General features: G+C 41.3%; 1 protein-coding gene across 3 annotated transcripts in view; it reads right to left on the reverse strand.

Annotated features, from left to right (window-relative positions):
- The window catches only part of ARMH3 (armadillo-like helical domain containing 3), a 126,800-nt gene that overhangs the window by 88,555 nt on the left and 17,745 nt on the right, over positions 1-20,500 (reverse strand). For all 3 annotated transcript variants that reach the window (XM_026069579.1, XM_026069580.1, XM_026069581.1), the window contains exons 10-18: positions 19,802-19,845; positions 17,790-17,850; positions 16,677-16,723; positions 15,918-15,993; positions 13,146-13,239; positions 7,797-7,898; positions 3,742-3,800; positions 2,288-2,353; positions 1,127-1,196 (exon numbers count right to left, since the gene is read on the reverse strand). In XM_026069579.1, the coding sequence (XP_025925364.1) occupies positions 1,127-1,196; positions 2,288-2,353; positions 3,742-3,800; positions 7,797-7,898; positions 13,146-13,239; positions 15,918-15,993; positions 16,677-16,723; positions 17,790-17,850; positions 19,802-19,845 (619 nt within the window). The remainder of the gene's footprint in view (positions 1-1,126; positions 1,197-2,287; positions 2,354-3,741; positions 3,801-7,796; positions 7,899-13,145; positions 13,240-15,917; positions 15,994-16,676; positions 16,724-17,789; positions 17,851-19,801; positions 19,846-20,500) is intronic.

Genomic DNA, 20,500 nt, shown 5'->3' on the forward strand with positions numbered 1-20,500 from the left:
TCATAGAGAGAGAGAAGGTTTTGTAGAGAACACCCATTTACCCAGAAAATCAATTCTGAAGCAAGTAAACCCAGTCTGATCTCAACACTGTCTAAGATTCTGCTTAAGATTTATTCAGCAAAAAACCTGAGAATGTCACTTTAACATTTAAGGGATCCCAGTGTGAGGATAAGAGGCAAAGAGTACAGAAATATATTTGAAAGAGATTAAGTTACTATGGTTCAGCTAGTAAGTGCTAACTGAGTATATGCATGGGCTCTTTGCCCAATGTAACTTCAGCATAAAATATGTTAGCTTAACCCATGCTTGTGGTAACAACTGTAAAATGTAACTTCCTAGGGTCCAAACAACCCAGCAAGGTGGCTCAGTAGTGTCCAAAAACAGATGTTTAGGGAAAGAGTCTAAGAAATCTGGCAAGTCTAGGAAGATTCTTCCCCTGGCTGCTCTATCCCAGCTTTCAAAATCATCTGCTTGAAAGTGCCAGAGTCAGAAATGCATCTGTACCATCAGGCTTAATAGCCATCCAGGGATCCAGTCTCCATCCTTTTCTGTACTAATTTATGCTTTTGCCCTCCATAGCAAAGAATTTCACAGTTTAATCATGCACTGAGTGAAAAGCTTTCAACTGTGCTACCACATCCACAGGCAAAACCAACCCCAGCTACTGACATTACTATTCTTTCTCTGCTTAGAAAAGCCAAAGTGCCCAGCAAACACCTTCCCCATCAAACATCTGTCCTTTCCATAAGACTGCCCTCATTATATCATCTAGAAAGTGTTTGTGACCAACTGTTATTACATGAACCTAAAACTATGAATGTACTAATTAATTCTCCTCCCTATTGTTATTTATTCAGGTAAAAGGAAGCCCACAGGCTTTTGCAAAACTTCCTGTAAATGTATACAGGATTCCTTTTTAATGGAGCAGGAGTCTTGCTATTTAATTTCTCTGTAAGGCAGCCAGATATAAGGAAGGACTGTCCACTGCTGGAAACCTCCTTAGGACTTAATCTCCCTCTTTTTAAGGCCATCTGCTCCTCCCCTTAATAACACAGATCACCTATTCCTATTGCATAACAAAAGATGCTTTGGGAAGCACAAGCATACAGGCACCAACACCACTCACCTAGCACTGCACACACCAGTGGGCGACAGGGCAGGTTCTTGTCTGCTGCCTTCTTCCTGTGTCTCATTGGCTTCAAGCATACAAAGATGAAAAGAAGACAGGAGAAGTCTGAAGTGACATGCTGTGTATTAATGTCTATTCTTCATGCAAATAGCACCATGAGCATAGACTTTCCTTTATCTTTTTCTCAGTTGCCGTCTCACCTATATTAATCCTGAAGGCCGTGGCTGGAGCCAAGTGTGCCTGCTTTTCAGCACACTGACAGCTGGGTTTGGGTTACTCTGCGTAACTGGAGGGCACTGTCACATCACAGGACAGGAAGTCACACAGCAATTCCTCACCCTTGGTTAATGTACTGATTTGCTCCTGATCCAGTAGTCTGATTTGCATTCTTAATAGCAGATGCAGTACTAAATGGTTTCGGTCTTGATTGTAACAGACCAAAGGCTATTTGAATGGTGAGTTTGCTGTTAAGCGGGAAGGACTACCACCCTCACTGTATGTTCACTTTAAGATGAGAAGTTTCATTCTGTCCTGGACTTTTTACAATTCCAAGCATTGCTCCGCTGTTGGATGAGGTGGAACTTGCCAGTACCACCAAGGCAGAATACACCAAGTCAGGATAACCATTCAGTCACTTGTAACTATAGAGCTTCATGAGCCAGGTAAGGACACTTCCTCCATGGAGACCCAATAGGGAAAGACTAGAAAAAATACTTTCCTCCTTGAAGGTGAATCACCCACCCAGGAGAAAGCATAAGCAGAATCAGAGCATTCAGTGCAACTCAGCCAGCTATTAATATATGACAAGAGGGCTAAAGCTTGCTGAAGGTTAGGGCAGAACATTCTCTGTCACCAGTTTCCTCAGAGACTTCATATTACACAGCTGCTCCCTAGCTACACTGGCCAGATCTGTCTCAAGGATCATCATTAACACAGACCTCTGAATTAGCCAGCATGGATTCTAGCTCTTTGAAGGAGTAACACATTCAGGGAATGATCTCAAGATCATTCCCCCAGTACTGCTTTTCTCACTGGATTTCCACATGCCTTAGCCATCTAGGTTAGGAGTCTGTAGCACAGTTTTCAACATACAGGAACTCAAATACTCTGTGTTCTCATCCTGAAGAGAAAGCAAAGCATCTGTGGGAAAACACTCACCATCCTGTGTAGGTTTACTCGAAAATTCATGTTGTCATCATGCAAGAAAGCATTAGCGTACTGATCCTATTGGAAAGGGCAAGAAAGTGAGAAGAGATAAACAGCAAACAAACTGCCCAACACCTTCCACTTGCCTCTTGCATCACAAGTGTTTTAGTGCAAAACTCTCAATGATAAGTAGCTATAAGGTTAAAAAGCCACCTGTCATCTCCTCTGTTCCCTACCTGTACCTCCAATGGGGGTAGGGGGGTGGAAATCAACCCCTCCTGCCCCCAACTCTACTTTAGTTAAAGTCTGCAATACTGGTTGTTTTGATAGCAATTTATTTTCCATTTCTCTTCTTTGCTCATCCAAACTCTGGACTGCACATACCACAGCATCAAGATTTTAACAAGTGCTGCGTAATGCATGAGGTGTCACAGGTATCTCTGTGACAAAGCGAGGAGAAAGGTTTATATTGGCATTTTGATGGACCCCATCATGCCAGAAGTTACTGCAGTACAGGCAGCAAGTAGGTCAATCAGTCATCCCACCCATCAGGCAAATCTCATTCCAAGAGCAGCTCTAAATCAAACTTTTCTCTGGGTAATGCACAGACAGGTTGGATAATAAATACATCCTCCCTTTAATACCAGAGCCAAACCACACCCTTGCTATGTAGAAGCAGTATTTCTTCTCTTCCATTATCTGTACATCTGCCTGGAGTACTCAGGTGCCAAAACCATGTAATTATTAATAATTTGAAACAAAGATGATTAGCTTTCAGACTGCACTCTGAAAAAAAACATTACTTCAGAATCCTTACAGCGGCTATCAACTTCACTGCTTTTTATTCTTTATCAAGAATCAAAGATTTTTACTTGCAAGTAAGCAAAACATGAACATCACACAGGCTCAATCACCATTCAGGACATCAGTCAAGTCATCGTATGCACTTCCCATGAGACATGTGAGGAAGACATATGAGACAGGACCACTTCCAGCCAGGGCTAATGACATAGCCCTGTGATACCAATTTCCCTCCCCACCATCAGATTTGCTACTCTTGCTTGCAGGGACCAACCTGTCAAACACCTTTATTTCAGACACATGTCCTTCTTGGACAGATGGGATATGGCACTGCCCATGATTGCTGTGAACAGCACAGAGTTGAAAGCCATTAGCACAATTATTCATCTAAAAGCTTATAACATCACAAGGTCTCTCAACAGCTCTTAACTGTTTTCTCTCTCTTTGTCCCCATGAGCTGGCTAAACCAAATAAGATGATCTTCAGTTTTCAAGTTTGAATTCATTTTTAACAGCATCGCATCAGCAAAATGTAATTGCCTCAGTCCCTCATTACTCATTACCACTGTAGGTCTTCAGCTCCTAGTCAACAGGAAGCAGGGGACAGGCAAGCAAATAGGGCCCTGTAGAGAGACCACCTGCTGAAGTGCCACACCGGAAACCTACCTCTGCTATGCATGTCAGGATAATCAGACACAGCTTGCCACTGTGCAGCCGGTGCTCATCTGCAAAGAAGCAAAAACAAGTTCTGCATGAGCCACATGAGCTGAGCAATGCTGAAGAGTCAGAGAGGCTGTGGGCCCTGCTCCTGCTGCTGCAGTTTAGAGATTCTTCATGCACCTGCTTCCTCCATGATATATATCTAACTATAACCGTAAAGCACTTGCCCTCCAGCCCGACCACTAAACCCAAATTTTTTTTTACAAGTCTCTGCCAATAGCAAAGTTACTGATTTGAACCTCTTTGTCAGCACTGTGACTGTCAATGGGGCTTTTCTCACTTTGTTTTACTTTGCAGGTATTCTAAATAATGGGGTCAGTCCCTGCCTTTCTATCACAGCTGAGACACATTTTTCCCCTCTTTCTTTCAATCTTGTCTCAGAGAGAAAGACCACCCTTGCTGTAAGTTATGAAACATGCAGCAAAGCTTTGGTAGAGGCACAGCACAGTGTAACAGAACAAGCATAACACTGGGAGTCAGAGTCCTGAGTTATAATCCCAGAGACTACCAAGAGAGAGAAAACCTAGTTTGCTCAGTTTGTCTGCTTCCTTCATGAATGAAGTCTGCAAAGACTTAGCACTTTAAGTTAAAGAAGTTAACCTTGATCATGTTCCACAATTTATTATTCATCTTAACAACTTCAAGCAGCTTTTGCCCTGAAGGAAGGGCTGAAAGTTTCACAAAGAAAGGGACCGAGGAAGAAAAATGCAATTTTTTTTTGATTGTTTAAAACTCTCTTTGCTCTGTATTTTAWCCTGACAACTAAATAATTGAGATACATAAAGTAATAGCATAACTTAGGATGGGAAGACCTCTGGTCCACACCCTGGCTAAAAGCAGGGCCATGACTTGTCCAGTCAAGTTTTTAGCATCTCCAGAGATGGAGATTCCACAATATCAGTGGGTTCCTGTTCCACTGTCTGACCATCCTCAATGTGAGAATTCTTTTCCTTATATCTAATTGGAATTTCCCTTGGTGCAACTTGTCTGCTGTCTCTCTCATTCATTTACTGTGAATGTCAGAAGAGTCTGGCTCTGACTTCTCTACACCCTCACATTAGGTGGGAGGAAATGAACTTCATTTAGGGATATCTGTTCTAAAAGCAACTAAATTTTGAGAAAGCTCTAAACTGCACGTTCCTGAGACCTTCAGCCACCTCTCCAAACCTGTGAAGACTAGACATGACATCCCAGACATCTGGCTTAAGAGTCAAACTTGGAGGAGAGGAAAACCTGAAAAAGAAAAACTTTCATATAAAGTAAAAAACAGCATCAGCCAAACTTCTTACATCTTTGCAGGTCACCTTTACAAACACTTTTCTAGTTAGTGTGCATAAAATAATGCATAAAATAGATAGAATGGGCTTAGCTAGCAGTTCTGTCTAGTTTGATGCCTCTTTCGTTTTCTATTCTAAGGTGCTGAGGGACAGAGATTTACTAACAATACGTATCCTGAAGTGTGCAGATTTCATCTTGCTATACGGAGTAAGAAAAAGCAGTTTTGGAAGGGAAGAGTTAAATCTCTCCTATGTCTCCTTACCTCAGATAAAATGTTTTTAAAGGAAAAGTTTTCTACTCCAGCAAAGGAGGAGAAAATGGCCTCAGAGAACTCTGATACACTGGAGTCTTGTTATCTTCCTATTGTAAGGCCTCCCTGTATATATTTTAGGTGCTGCTACCACTTCTCTCTGGGGATCGTGCTGTAAAGGCTCCTGTTCCACACTAAATACTCTGCCTTCAGCGAATACGTGTGGTGAACAACACGCCATTTTCAGCAGAGTTACAGGCAACGCAGGCTGGTACTTGCACAGCCACTCTGTACTTCCAGAGCATCCTTCATTAAGGGCAAAGCAGACCATCTCCTGTGGGGAGGCATATCAGTATGAACCCTATTTTATAGATGGGGAAAATGAGGCCAAGATTTTTATTTTCCTCCCAAGGCAGCTCCCTCTGACTGGCACAAGAGAAATTAAGGAGGAGGATCTGTAGAATACAGTCTATTAAATTACACTCTCTGGGACACAACTGAAACAACTGACTAGTCCTGGATGTGCAGCAAACCAGTCCCCCCTCTAAGTGCTACTCCTTAGGTCTTGAGACAGGTGGGAAGTTCAAGCTATTCATTCTCCTTCCCTTACTGCTGTATTTGTGTCATTTGCTTTCTCTTACACAAGAAGAAAAAATATTAGACAGGGTCCCTATCTATCATCAAAATATAAACAAATTAATACACCCACTAAAATTAATAGGCAACAATTTGGAAGGCATTAAAACAAAGTGTTCAGTACACTTTTTAAGTGATTGATCTGTGGAACTCATTGCCACATGGAGGCAAGGAGATTAGAAGGTGCATCAGCTACATAAGTTTCAAATCCTATACAAACTAGAATCAAGAAAAAGAAAGAAGCACCAACTCCTGCCTCATTCCAGAATAAACTCATCACTAGCTGGCTTTCTGGGGTAGGAATCCTCTCTACTGGATTTTATTCCACCTGAAACTGATCCGGTTTGGCAGTTTCTGAGGCACTACGCATACTTTCCATGTTACAGTGTCTAATAAGTGCAGGAGTTAAATTAAAAAAATAAAATTGAACCCTTTGAGAGACTTGAGTCAGAAGAGAGACCCTGAGAAAAGCAAATGGGAATAATTAGAGAGCTGGTAAGCCCTCCTCACATGCACAGATCTGTAAGAAATGACTGAGCAAAGATTGAGATTTTGAGCTTAAAGACAAAGGCAAGAGGAAACATGAAAGCAGACTTCAAATACATAAAGGCTGTCACAAAGAAGAAGGAAATAATCTGTTCTCCACATCTATCCTGGAGAAGATAAATAGCAATTAATTTAAATCACAGCAAAAAAGTTTAGGGTGCATATGAAACTCTCAAGATAAGGGTAGTTAAACCCTGGAAGAGATGGTCTAAAAATGATGCTCCACTATCAGAGTTTTATTCAACCTGTTAACAACATCTCTGGGAAAAGATACATGTAGACTTCATTCTGCCTTGAATTTGAGGGATGGACTAGATATTTTCATGAAGTTCCTTTTAGTCCTAACTTCAACTATTCACTTTTTCCTCCCAACTAGTTTGCATACTGGACAAGAATAAGACGGTCAGGTGCAATTTCACTGCAAGCTCACAGGTAAAAGGAAACTCTTCTGCCTGCTGTGTTATGTAATGCCAAGTATTCATAAAGTTCAACAAATGGTGTATCATAGCTCTCCTGCTATCTGCCTTTTTCTGTTCTGTTGTTTACATCTAACTTACAACGGCATAAGTTGGTAATGGGCTGAAGTATGGCACAAGGATCACTTATTTTCACACTGTGGTCCTGCACATACAACCACTGGGCAAAACAGCACACCTGGATACCTTGAGCAAATGATGAAGCAATACGTCATCAAGCTTCAACTCCAGTAAGCTGAAAACAAATAACAGCCCTCCTCCCCCAAAGCCACTGGGAGAAACACAAAGCACAGTGTGGTAACAATTCATCAAGCAAATTGCTGCCAATACAATGCAAATCACAGCCACCATCTTTATTAAAGAGATGCTTGTTTAACCAGCAACTACTGAAGGGCAAAGGAAAAATTTCCTCCTATGCTGAGCTCTGCCTCCTATGCCAGCCTTTAAGTGTTCTTAAAAATATAGTTCTCTGGTACTTAAGTTTCACCCTCTGACAGAGAAGTTGGAATCAGATATGCTCACAGGGCCTGCATAAGGACAGGCTAAGGCTCCCTTGGTTATTACGTACTATTGTTACTACATTCTTTCCATACTTGATTTTCTTTCCTGCCAGCATTAGGTCTCCCCCAGTCCCATATAATTGTTATTTGACAATGAGAAAACATTTCATTTTCTCAAAAGTTGGAACCTTCAGTCCTCTGAAAGGGACTCCAGTTCGTTTTATTTCCGGAGTCACTAGATGTGTTCCTATGCTCCCCCAACTTCAGGAAGCACTGCTTGCCGTGTCCACAGATGCATCGACAGAATTTAGTTACCTTTTGTGTCCTGCATCACAATTGAGCTGTACTTCAAGAAGGTTATCAGCAGGTTGCTGGTTTGTACATCAGCATCCAAAGGCAGCTCTGCAGAGCTTATAACTGGAACAAAGCAGATAAGACATGTTTACCCTCCACATATACAAGAGATAACTATACAAAGAATTAAGTCACAGGTTCACAGAGGTGGGCTAGAATTAACTTCTCTGTAGGGTCATGTGAGCTCCTCCTCCTTCATGACCACCCAGCAAAGATTTTGTCTTAAAGATTGGTATCACTCTACCCAAAGACCATTTCTCCTGCTCCAAGTACATGTTGGGGTACCTAGCAAAGGGATAGCCTTCTTTCCCTGCCCTCCATCCCCCAGGAGATCAGCCTGCTATTTTAGCAGCCATCAATATTCCCAACCTAGGGAGCTCCAGAGATTCTCACAAACACATAGCTAATCCCTGTAAGCAATGCAGCCAATATGCACACCATTCTCAGTGTGGAAAGAAACACCTCCAGCAAAGATCCTGAAGAGTTTCAGTAATTCTGGAATTTCAGTTCCGAAAGGTACACATCAATTCCCCTCCTCCCTGTCAGAGGTAAGAGAACAACTAGCCTCTCTTGCAGAAGCAGCACAGAAGACAGAAATGTAATGATTATTGCATGACCAAAGTGGCTTGCTGTAGATCATCATATAAAGATTTTTTTTTAAAAGCTCACCCATGTTTCCCAAAATAGAGAATTAGAAACAGCACCTTTATAGATCAAGAAGCAGAAGCAGTAATGGCTTGTGCTAGTGAAATCACATCACAGCAGGGAGCAAAAGTATACTTTCCATTCGTGCAGCAGGCCAGCAGCTGACTGGCATTTCTTTAGGATACACTCCTCACTACCACCAGCCAAAGTTTTGAAACCTTAACACCGGGCATCATCTTCCTTAGACTTTACAAGGAGCTATCTCATTTGCTCAGCTAATTGTGCAAGGCCCCTCCTGCTCACTCCACAGACACCCTCTTAAGCACTGAGGCTGGGAGCTGTCAAATCTCTATCGTGCAACAGCCTTGTCTCTACTGATGATTGAGCCTCAGCTGTCCACAAGGACCATTCTCAGCCTTTCCAGTAAGCAAGACTTTACATGAAATACTGACAGGGAAAACCAGCAAATGGGAAGAAATGCATCATGCATTTACCAGAGATAGAGCCTGCCAGATAAATCTGGTATCTCTTTTGAGAAGATTAATTAGAGACCAAAAAAACACAAAACAAAAAACAGCCATGATGGATCTAGTCAAGCAAGACTTTAGTAAAGCATTTGATGCAGTTCTGTATGAAAAATGAAGAGTGAAGCCAATAGATAGGGACCAATAGAGAAACTTAAAGTACATCAAAGATCTGACAAAGGAAAAACAATTGGAGAAATTATTAGTCTGAGAAGAAGTTACTACTGGAGTTAATTACGTGTCAGTTCAGGCAACAGCTTTCTTTTTTGTTGTTTGATAATCAGTCTGCTGATGGCAGAAAGTTGAGATGTGTAAACACAGAGGAATATCAGGCTGCGCACAAAGAACTGGATAAAACCAAGGACCAGATAACAAACAGGATGAAATTCAACAGTGCATGGTCAAGTACTCAGAGACTTAGTTCCACTGCAAGCTGAGAGCTCATCAGCTAGAAAGGAACCAGTTTGAAACCTTGGTAAACTATCAGATCACAAGACAACTGTGAGCTACCAATACAAAGTACTGAAAAGACTAAATGTGGTCCTACAACATACAAAGAAACATATTCTGGCAGAGACAGGACACAGTAATGCCCTGCACAGGGTACTGGTGAGACCTCATCTAGAATACTGTCTGTAATTACAGTGATGCCATGTTCAAAGAGAATGACCTCATACTGGAACAGGTGAGGAGAATGGCTAGTAGGTTGATCAGAGCAATAGAGTGCCTTTCTTATGAGAGCAAAATACAGAGAGGAGTAACCCAAGAGAGGAAAAAGAGCTATTTCTGCTCCAAAACAAGGTTAGCATCATGATAAACAGGTACAAACTGTATGCCAGGAACTTCACATTGAAAAGCTGAACATTTCTAACAGAGGAACAAGATGCTGGAACTACCTCCCAGCAGGAATTATTGTGAGACAAATCCAGCAAATCTTAAGACAGAGCTTGATAAATTTAAGAGATTCTGCAACAACATGCCTGCAAGCACCAAGCACTAGATTTGAGGAGTCAGGGGATCTTCTCCAGTTCTGTGTTCTTCTCCTACCATGAATGTGACACCACTTCTTTGGCTGCCTGGGAGCTCTTGGCAAACTCAAGTTTTCACATGTGGTGACTTCATAGGTGACTTGAACGATGATTGCCTGAAGGATCTCTCTCTTCTCAAACTGTAAAGAGACGCCTAAAATAGGGCTTCCTTTGTACCAGAGACAGATCTGCAGACCCCTATAAGGACACATGTTGAGAATTCCCCTTTCCATTTACCCTCAGGAATGCTCGAGACTTTTCCTCACACAGACCTTGAGGAAACAAAAGGGTATTTACAATGAAACTGGACCTTGCAAGAAGAAATGAGGAATTATTCTTTTGAATATTATTATTGAAAATTATTATTTTGAATGGTTAGGCTTGGGGCTGGAGGGGAAGTGAATTGATCTTGTATGCGACTGTATCTTGGTTGGAGAAGAATTTGCAAGTGATACACCTTAACAAACAGAATGCCTTTCACCATTCAAGCTTTAAATCTCATAACTCTGCAATGAGATAACTAAGGTGTATTACCTCTGGAACTGGGTCTAGTACAGGCGCAGAAGGATGAAGGAGAAGAACCATCAGGAAAATCCAAGAATCTTAAAACTGAGCACTGCTCACAGGTCTGGGCCATGCTGCTTCTAACCTCCTGTGACTTAGCACCACAGCACTCACTCCATACAGAGTCAGCACTCAATACTCCACACTAGGAGACTATTGCAGAGTTTCAGCCCCAATTCAGAAATCCAGCTTCCTGCTAGTTTATTATCTTCTGTTATTTTTCTTAAAAAAAAGTTTTAAACCACACAATATTTTGGTATGGGTAAATTTTAAGGAAAGGGGAGGGTTATGGCTGACAGGTAGAAAGGCCCAGAGGATGGCAGAGGTTCTTAGGGAGCTCAGGATTTTATGATCACCTTGAACACAAAAATTGTAGCCGTTGGAAACAACAGGCCAAATAGATCAGTGTAACATAACTGTTTGAATTGCATCAAAGTAGTGATGGAGCTTTTAGTTTCTGAAGGCTGCACATCCCCAAGTGTGAGCTGTTTTAGTCCATTCACTCTTGAAGCTCTGGGGCTTCTGACATGTTGCTAACATGCCCAGCCTGTTGGCAAAGTCTGTGCAATGATACTAGAAGCTTCTTCACCCCCCAATATTATGAATAGCTCAAAGATTTAGCTAAAGGTCTGAAAAGATGTATTTATATCCCTAGTGAGTCCTTCTGGAGCTGTTACAATGAACGCGCTGAATGAATATTTAACAACAGTAAGCAAACTGACATTTAGATACTACGATGACAGACATACTCAATTTACATAATATGGATCAACAGTTTCCAGCAAAAGTCTTATTTAAAAAAAATCTTTTTTTTAAGTCACTCTGAATAACACATCACTGCTTATCCTGGTTCATGCTACAGATCTTATTTTTTAATACAGACATTTTGAAACTTGAAAAGGCCTTAATTCACATCATAGGCTACCAGCCAGTTTCAAACCAGAACATGAACACATTTTTAAACACAATCAGCATAAAAAGAGTGCCTGAAACCCATAGATGGATTTCTACATGTTCCTGTAACTTGAAAATAGCTCAGCTACAATTTTTTTAAAATGCATGAAAAGAAAGCAATCTTTTCATTCCAAAGCTGAAATGCTTCTTGCTAACTCTCAGCCATAGGCAAATTTTACAGCTGAGTTGCAAGACCTTAGAGAATGAGGAAGATTCTGACGTACGTTTAAAATAACAGCAGTACTGAAGAAGCACCACTCAAATTAAACCAAGCCGAGGTCCTCAGAAAAAAAAAATCAGAGAGGAGGGATCAGCAAGGTAATAGCAAGTAGAAATAAAGAATGCTTCCCAGTGTAATTGCTACACATTAGGATCAGCTCCCCTCCTTAAACTTAATAGCCTTACAAGCAGCAAGATGCCTCAAGCAAAGCTTCAAGATCCCTGCCTCTGCTGAAAGCAGAATGGCTTTTGTTTTGCTTTTGTTTTTTGATAAATTAAAAAAAAGAGACGGAGAGAGCGCATGCATGTGTGAGCGAGAGCGCGCGCACAAGCTGTCGATGCAAGTAACACAAATTCTGTCAGTTGTATAATAAAGTGTGTGGGTGGATACATTTGCAACGAACGCTTTGAACAGAAGCCCACAGAATGCCCATCCCTGTACATTTTATGGAATATACACAGGGAGAGTTGAGACATGGGGGGGGGGGGTTAACTGAAGCTTTTGATATCCATGGTAACCAGATAGAATTCATCTACAAGGAGGATCATTTTTAAGTAGGATATCCAATGACCTGAATATCAGATACTACTGGGTAACCCAGGCTGCTTTTCCCCAGAAATATTTCCAAACTCTGCTCTATTCAGTCCGACTCCATTCTTTTGCTAAACACTTTCTCCAGATCTAGATGATGTCACTGAAGTACACGACAACAACCGTTTGATTTCTTCTCTTAATTTGGGCTATACCTACCCTACCTTAAAAAGCAGGGCTTTATTTTAGATGACCTCAATATGTATTTATGTGGACACTTAGCATATCTCATTTAGAAGAAAGATCTCAGTGCAAGCAGCCATTTACAAAGCCTGCCAGAGAAGGAGGCAGAGAGAGGGAGGAATACCTCAACCCCCAGATTAGATTTAAATCCCAATTAATTCAAAGCTAGAGACAAGTGCATTAATGACAAGCACGAATCCACTTTGATTCTCTATATCTGTTCCAGCAACATGTATTCCCAGGCAAAGAACAAGACAACTGATACTAGAAAAATTCCTAAGTAAAAGCCTACATTAAACACTAACAGGCTCAGTGCATCTTCATACAGACACTGGGACAGTACTGTTTTCAGAAGGAACATCAGCGTAATTTCATTGACCAATATACCACGGAAAAGAGGAACTACACAATTCATCTTTTAAACAGCTAAAGAGTAAAGGAATACCTTTTGTTCATGTTTAATAAGGCAGTCTCTCCAGGAAGAGAAAACCAGGTTACATCTGCTCCAGAGGGACTGCATTAGTTGCCACCTTGAGAAAGTGCTTGGCTAGTTATAGTTACTTTTAAATGTTTGCCCCCAGGAGAACATTACATTTCTCACCATCTGAGGAAGGCGGGGTGGTTCCAAGTGGAGTGACAGGTGTTGTTGGAACTGGGCTTGTTGGTGTTGTCATCAGCCCCATTTCAGGATGGCTCTAGCAGAAAACACAAATGCCCGTACACAGGTCAATAGCTTTTCTCTGCACTAGCCATACGGATCACTACTTGTACTGTAGCAGACTCTCACACAATAGATGTGACTAATGAAATCAAGAAACTTCAAACTCTTCCAAAAAGGAAGGCTATGCTTCCTGACCTTGGACACCTACAATTAAACTGTACATCAATTTCCTTACCCATCAAAACATATAAAGTGGTGTCTGTCCCCAGTAGAAAGCTATCACGCCCTTCTCCAGTCTAGAGTAGAAGACATGCAGAAACCTACACTGCTTATAGCTTTTGGTTCCTGCACAACAACCCAAGGGTGTGCATTTAAAGTCTTCCTCTATGATCCTTTTATTTCTCTTTTTAAAAGCAGATCCTCCTTCCTCTCCTCGCCCTCCACCTGCTCATATTTAAAGATGATGGCAATTTATTACTTCCCTGCCTTGCTGTAAAGCCCAGGCACCGCAGGAAAAGAGTGCATAACATAAATAACACTATCATTATCGATCCTCTCTGCTTCCATCAGTTGGTTGCTCTCCCCATTTCATCTTTGCTAATAGTTGCCTGCCTAATTACTGCTTTGACTTTACTCTTTGTAAGCTTCCGGATCTATCCAGACTGGTGAGACTGTAGGCAATCTGCCATGCTATTTTAAGTTTGGCTGTCAAGCAGAGTGTCCATTTCATAGGGCAAGTTTTACATAAATGTATCATCCTCAAAGTGCCTTAATATATTATCACAACTTCAAAATAAAAGAAAGGGATGTAGAACTGCTGATTTTATGTTAGTTCCAAGGGATTTTCTAGAGCACGAGCAGATACCCTCCACATTATCTTTGAATCTTTGTTCGTTTTATGAACAACTATAAATGCATATATTTTATGGGAAGCAAAGACACACACACTACAATTCGAAGACAATTTTAAATCAGTAGAGATAACAACTTTGAAACATGGTTTTCCATTGAAAATCTTACATACAAAGAGGTTCACTTCCATAGGTTTTACTAAGGTGTTTACCTTTCTCTTCCTCAAACATTAGCCGTCAGGTGAGAGAGAATAGTGCCACCTAGCAGCAAAAATTGTGGACCAACAAGCTGGTAAGTATACACAAACCTTAACACTTGAGGCATCAGTGCAATGGTATCCCTCTTCTTCCTATTTGCCCACAGACCAGCAGGTAGACATTCACACAGTCCCTCATCCAGCAATGGACACAAATGTAGACATGAGCACTTCTCAGCTTTTATGAGGTTTTCTTGAAGGACAGCATGACCTACCTTGCCCTCTCAAGTGATGTTCCTGGGTAGATTATGTGTAATCCTTCATCAGACCTGCACTTCAGTTAAGCCCACTGAATGGTGATGACTTCAGCTATCACCTTCACAAACAACACCTGTTTCATCCTTTTACCATTATTTTAAGAGGCCTTACTCCAGCTGCTTATTTCCTATCCCCCTCTCCTTCCTCAGGGAGATCTTGACCACGTGAAGGCCTGACTTGGTATTAGACAGAACTGAAAGAGCAGAAATCTCTCATAAGTGTTAGGAATTAATAATCTGGACAAATGGGATGCAGACAACTTGAGCAAATTAACCATCCATGGAATAGAAACTTTCTTCAGCAGCAGAAGATCCGCCTAGACTTCCCCCATCACTACTGCTTTCAGTAGTTCTTTCTGCCTTCCCCAAAGACCTCTACTCCCTCAGTCATGCCAAGTGTCTTAGCAATTATGTATGGCTCCATTCTGAGGACCTGAAGTCACTGGGGAAAGGTGATAACTGTTTTGATATCATTTTTCTCACAGACTACCAGCAGTACTTGTAAACCAAAATTAACAGCCTGAATGTTTTCCTAAACCCATCCAGCTACCCCTTCAAGCAGCCACAGTGCAACCACCAGATCAGACACTCATTATTATCTGTCTCCCAGCAATCACCAACTTTGAAAACTCATGCAGTGTCCAGAGAAGCATTCAGAGCTTTGTGATCAGATGTATGGAGCAGTCACTGCTTCTCAGAACACTGTCACTGCTCTTTCTTTCCTCACTACAAACAGCACAAGCAGGAGTGCTCTGTTCTGGCAGCAGATAGTCTCCCAGGCGAGAGCAGTTAGACTTTCCAAGGAAGTCTGGATACTAAATACTATTTGGAACAACCACCCTCATGTGTCAATTAGTCCCTAAGCCAAGGATACCCAAACAAACAACAGTATGCAAACTATGTGCTTCCAGACAGGACAATACATCCAGTTTGGAGCCTGATCAGCTTTTTTCCCTAAGCCCTAACTTATCATGGGCATGAATTGCTCTGATAGCTGCAGCAATCTTACCCTTCTCCACTCCAATCCACTCCAACCTACCTAAAGGCAATATTAGTAGGGCACAGAAGGAACTCCATGCAGCCCTTCCCATACAGTGGGAAAAATGACTCTAACATGAGCTGCGCCCTCAAAAATACAATTTTTTTCTGGCAATGCAGAAAGCATTTCTTAATGCATAATAAATCCAGGCCCTGGCTGCTTTTGATCTTTTATGCCCATTTACATCTACGACAAGTACCCAGGGAAAAAGGAAGTGAAATGATATCTTTTCACCACTTCTGTTTCTGATTTTTGATCTTGAAGACATCCACTACGAAGAAAAGTGCAAACACTGCACTGAAATTCACCTGTGCCAAAACTGTGATGAAGTTTCTGTTTAAGTGAACAGCTTCATAGAGGGCCAGAAGGATTGCTTCATTCGTTCTGTGAAAGGGATACAGACAAAAGCATAGTTAGTTATGGGCTACTGATAGATGAGAATCCGAGTGCAAAACTTTTCAGAGAAGCATGACCCATCTGAGCAGACAGACTTTTGAGTATATAAAACTCTGCCTCTGCAATCCAGATTTTTTGTTTTTTCATTATTAATAGTACTTAGCAGTCCAAAAAATAACAGTTTCTAGAGCTTGACTATAGTCTTTGTTCCCCTCCTGCTGAAGGTCTCCCTGATTCCTCAATCTCAGGCAGTGTTTTCTCTTTAAAGCCCTTACTTTCTGAGGGCAGAGGTTCTTACAGACAGCCCAAACAGTCATATTTATCACTTGCCCTCTTAATTTAAAAAACACATTCTTGGGGACAAAAGGGTATGAACCATTGCTTCCCACCTGCCACCTCCAACATCCCTATCATACATTAAAAATGCCTCATAGAAACCACAATTTTATACACTTCACTGCAAACAATTCAGCTGCGGTTCCTCCTGCTTCATCCTTCTCACTTAACACACACATTATTTGCAGAGGTGTGGTACCGTTTTAGTTACAAGGCCAGAACTGATGCCTCCTTAGTTTGTTTTGCTACATTAAAACATCTCTGTGATGGAGCAGATCATGTTTACCAGTGTGGTAAGTTGCCATTCATCGTGCGGCTAACATCTGTGCACTTACTGGACTGATATCTTCTCATCAGCATCTGCTATGAACATGCTGCCCACCTATGGAAAGAAAGAGTATTGCATAAGAAGAATTTATGAACACTCTTAGGCCAGTAAAGAGAAGGCATGGGTATAACTAAGTCTGAAGTGCTCTGGGAGAGCATGCAACTTTCCAAGGCACACATGCAACTTACTTTCTAAGACCAGTAAAATACAGACAGGAAAAGTCTACAGACTGAGTGGGATGACCATCTATAAACACATTTTCTTTCACACTGCTGTCATTGATCAATGCGTCATGTGTCAAATCATAGAAAACAGGAATGAAATCTGATTCCCAATCTGGATTAGCCTATGATTTTGAGAACCAGTAGAGATCATTTCCCATCTGCTTGTCCCCAGGCAATAGCAGTTTTATCCATGTCACTCCTGACTGATGGCTGTCAACACTGAACTGCCCTTACTTACAGGAAGTTTTCCTAGTGTCAAAATCTCAGGCTGCAATTTATATACAACACAGCAAAGCCAGTCTGAACAATGGAGACACTGGATCCTCTCTACATTGAGATAAGACAAATTCCCAATTGCCTTATGGGATTTACTAGGGACCCTCTCTGAAAAAGCAGAGACTGCCTGTTGCAAAGCCAAGCATACTTCAAAGCTACAGTGCACCCAAGCTTGAGGAACAAGACAATATAGAAACAGATCTCTAAAGCTAGCCACAGACTAGGCTTTGAATATGTCTGGGGCACCTTGTGCTGTAGCACCTTCTCTGTTTTAGTCTACATCAGCAGACCAGCAACATGTTCTTAAAAATAAGTAGCCGTTTAAAGCGTCCAACAAATATCTAAAAATAAAGTCAACTTCAGTGAAGAAGATGGAGGAAAACAGAATTTTATTATCAACCCCAGAATAGAGATTTCATCCTTTTGAAAGGGCTTTCCCAGACAGACAGCAATATGCTCCTCAGAATATAGCTATTTCATTTGGTTTTGGTGTGGATCAATGCATGTCCTCCTCCAGAACAACATCCTGAACCCACAGAGCTTTTGGAAATTCTCACCCCCCGATGAACTTCCATGAGGCCCCTACTTTAAGAATAGAAAAATACTCCTTTCTTGCTTACCATATTGGTTAGGGCTGAGAAGAAGCCACTCTGGTGCTCCTCTTCCTTATCTTTGTACTGCCTGAACAAAAGAGAAAAAAAGCAAAAGAAGGATGAGGTTCCAGGTTAGAAATAGAACTAGGATTATTTTATCCAAATCCCCATAGGACAGCCTTGCCTGATTAGGATACAGGCTGGAAAGAGCTCCAACATTCACATTCCCCTTTCCAAGACCTTGCAAAGAGAGATGTAAAGGGTGTTAAATACATGTAAACCATGTAGAGTTGAAGTGGGGATGCTGGAAGAGGCAACTCTGAACAATGTCTCAGCTAAAATTAAAGGAGAGGGGATTAAGTGACTTAGGAATTTTTTGTCCAGCAGTGGCAACAAAGTAATTGACCCCATGAACACACACAGTCCATATCAAACAAAAACATATGGTAACAGAACAGTTTCACTTCAATCATCATCAGCTACAGACTAAACCACAGTTGCCCATCCTACGGCCAGCAGGCCACTAGAACCCATGAACACCATTACACTGTCTCACGGCCCAGTTCCTGCCTGATCCTGAGCTCCCCTACCTAGAGAAAGGCAGGCTAGAAGCTGGCTCTATGAACTGCTCTGCTGACAGGAGCCTGTTCCTGCCTGCCTGCCTTCCAGGACAAATCTGGAACACACAAGGATGTTTTTGAGCAGGCTTAGCAAGCATGACAACATGAGCAAGCATCACACCTATTATGCATGTAGAGCTGGTCCAGAAACATGACAGTAGTGTCTACATCATGAGACCCTTGATTGGGACTGGAATAAGTGAAGTCAAAAAAGGTTAGCTACCTCAGATTTAAGCTAATTTACTTTATTTGGCATTGAAATAGACTAGCAAAGTTCACATAATCATTTATTCCATCTTTGGTATGGGAATAACTTCTGCCAGATTACAAAACTCAGTTTTGAGCTTTCCATTAAGAAAAAGGCTGTTTGCTGCCCAACATACAACAGAAGAAATGCTTAGTCAACCGCTTGTCTGTCAGTAACTAATTCAGAACAGTCAAAGGTGTATGAGGAATCTCCCAGAAAAGCAACGGGCTTTCCCCACAGATTTAACGATCTGATTAGACATAATGTAACACACAAGATAACAACTCAAAAGTTTTGGGGAAGATTAAAGGAAAGAAGAAAAAAAAAAGTCAGGCATAACAGGCCGTAGCCTGAGACAACTTTTGTCAGAAATGAAGGAAGTTGGGTGGGTGGAGGTTTTCTTGTTTGACTCTAATATGTTAAATATATTTATGTGATTTGCAGGCTTGCATCATCTTGCAAGCACTACAATAATAGCAGACATTCAAAAGGAATTAAAACATTTTTCTGGATACTTTGAAAATCCTCCTGCCTGAAAAAAAACTGTTGGGTCACCCAAGCAAAACTGTTTAATAAATAACTGCACAAAAGATACAAGTTTTCCTGAGAAGAAAGCACTTCAGAAAAATTTACAAACACATAAACAGGGGCTGAAAACATGTTATTCCTCCTGCTGGCTTTCTTCAGAAGTAGTTGCTGCTGTTTACCATTTGCAAGAGCATACATTCCCCAGATCACCCCCAACCTGATTCAACCTGGCGTTTGGATAGTCCTGGATACATTTGTTTGTTGTAGATTAGGTTCAGGTAAAGCAATTTTCCATCAGAGAAGTACTCAGCAAATCATTTATCATCTTTTCACTTGGGACCATGTAATTTTACACAAGGTTCACACAGAGGTAGAATCAATGATGGCAAAAACATACAATAGAAATCTACAGCAAGATCTCTTCCGAATCGCATTAGCCAGCTGGCACAGATGCATTCACACTGGCAATAACAGCAACAACAGAGCTGAAGTACCTCAAGGCACAAGACTATTCCCTTCCTCTCCAGGCGCATCAGGGCTGTTAAGTGATAAGCGTTTTAAAGTGCTTTAACAAACAAAACAAAAGTTTATTGAAAGGGACAGCAACTACCATGCAGCTAAAAAATGAACGAGTTAGGCCTTACCTGTTGTACTCTGATAAAGCCTGGGCAATAACAAGTCCCATTCCCTGAAAAAAAATGTTAAAAAAATCTTTACATTACAAATATCAAGCAGGAAAACAAAACTGAACACACAGTAGTGCTTTACCACCCAAGATACCCTGCCATGCTACAGAGAATTTCCTCTGCAGCAGTTTAAACTTTTAAGACACACTATGACACAACACAAACATCACCCAAAATCAAGGCACCAAAAATTAAAGCTGGATACCTAACTACAGAAAGTTACTGGGGAGAAAGTTTACTCTCCTGGGGCCTTCAGACAAAGCCTACTCACTCCAGAAGCCTCAGTAAAGTGGCAAGACTCTTAGAAGACTTTCTTAGAAGAAAGCTGGTGTCAGAGGAAAGATATCTAAAGGTTCACAACAAAGGCCATAAACACTAATGATCTCTCCAGTTCTTGCAAATGGCCTTCACCAATCCGCAGCTACTGATCATCCTTCTCTCTCAAGCTAATTTAATTAATTCAGAATGATTGTTCTCACTCTTTAGTTAGCATGGAGTTTATTGCTTTTATGTCATGTGCAAAGAAGAACTTGCAAGTCTGGACCTCTCATAGCGTTAGGTGTGCTGCCACCTCCTATCCAGGCTTGAAAATAGACTCAGGGAGTGACTACAACCCAAGATATGTTGCAGGACTCTTGATTTGGGTACACACTTCCA

The sequence above is a fragment of the Apteryx rowi genome, unplaced genomic scaffold, assembly GCF_003343035.1.
Source record: "Apteryx rowi isolate R43461 unplaced genomic scaffold, aptRow1 scaffold_3, whole genome shotgun sequence".
Taxonomy (NCBI): domain Eukaryota; kingdom Metazoa; phylum Chordata; class Aves; order Apterygiformes; family Apterygidae; genus Apteryx; species Apteryx rowi.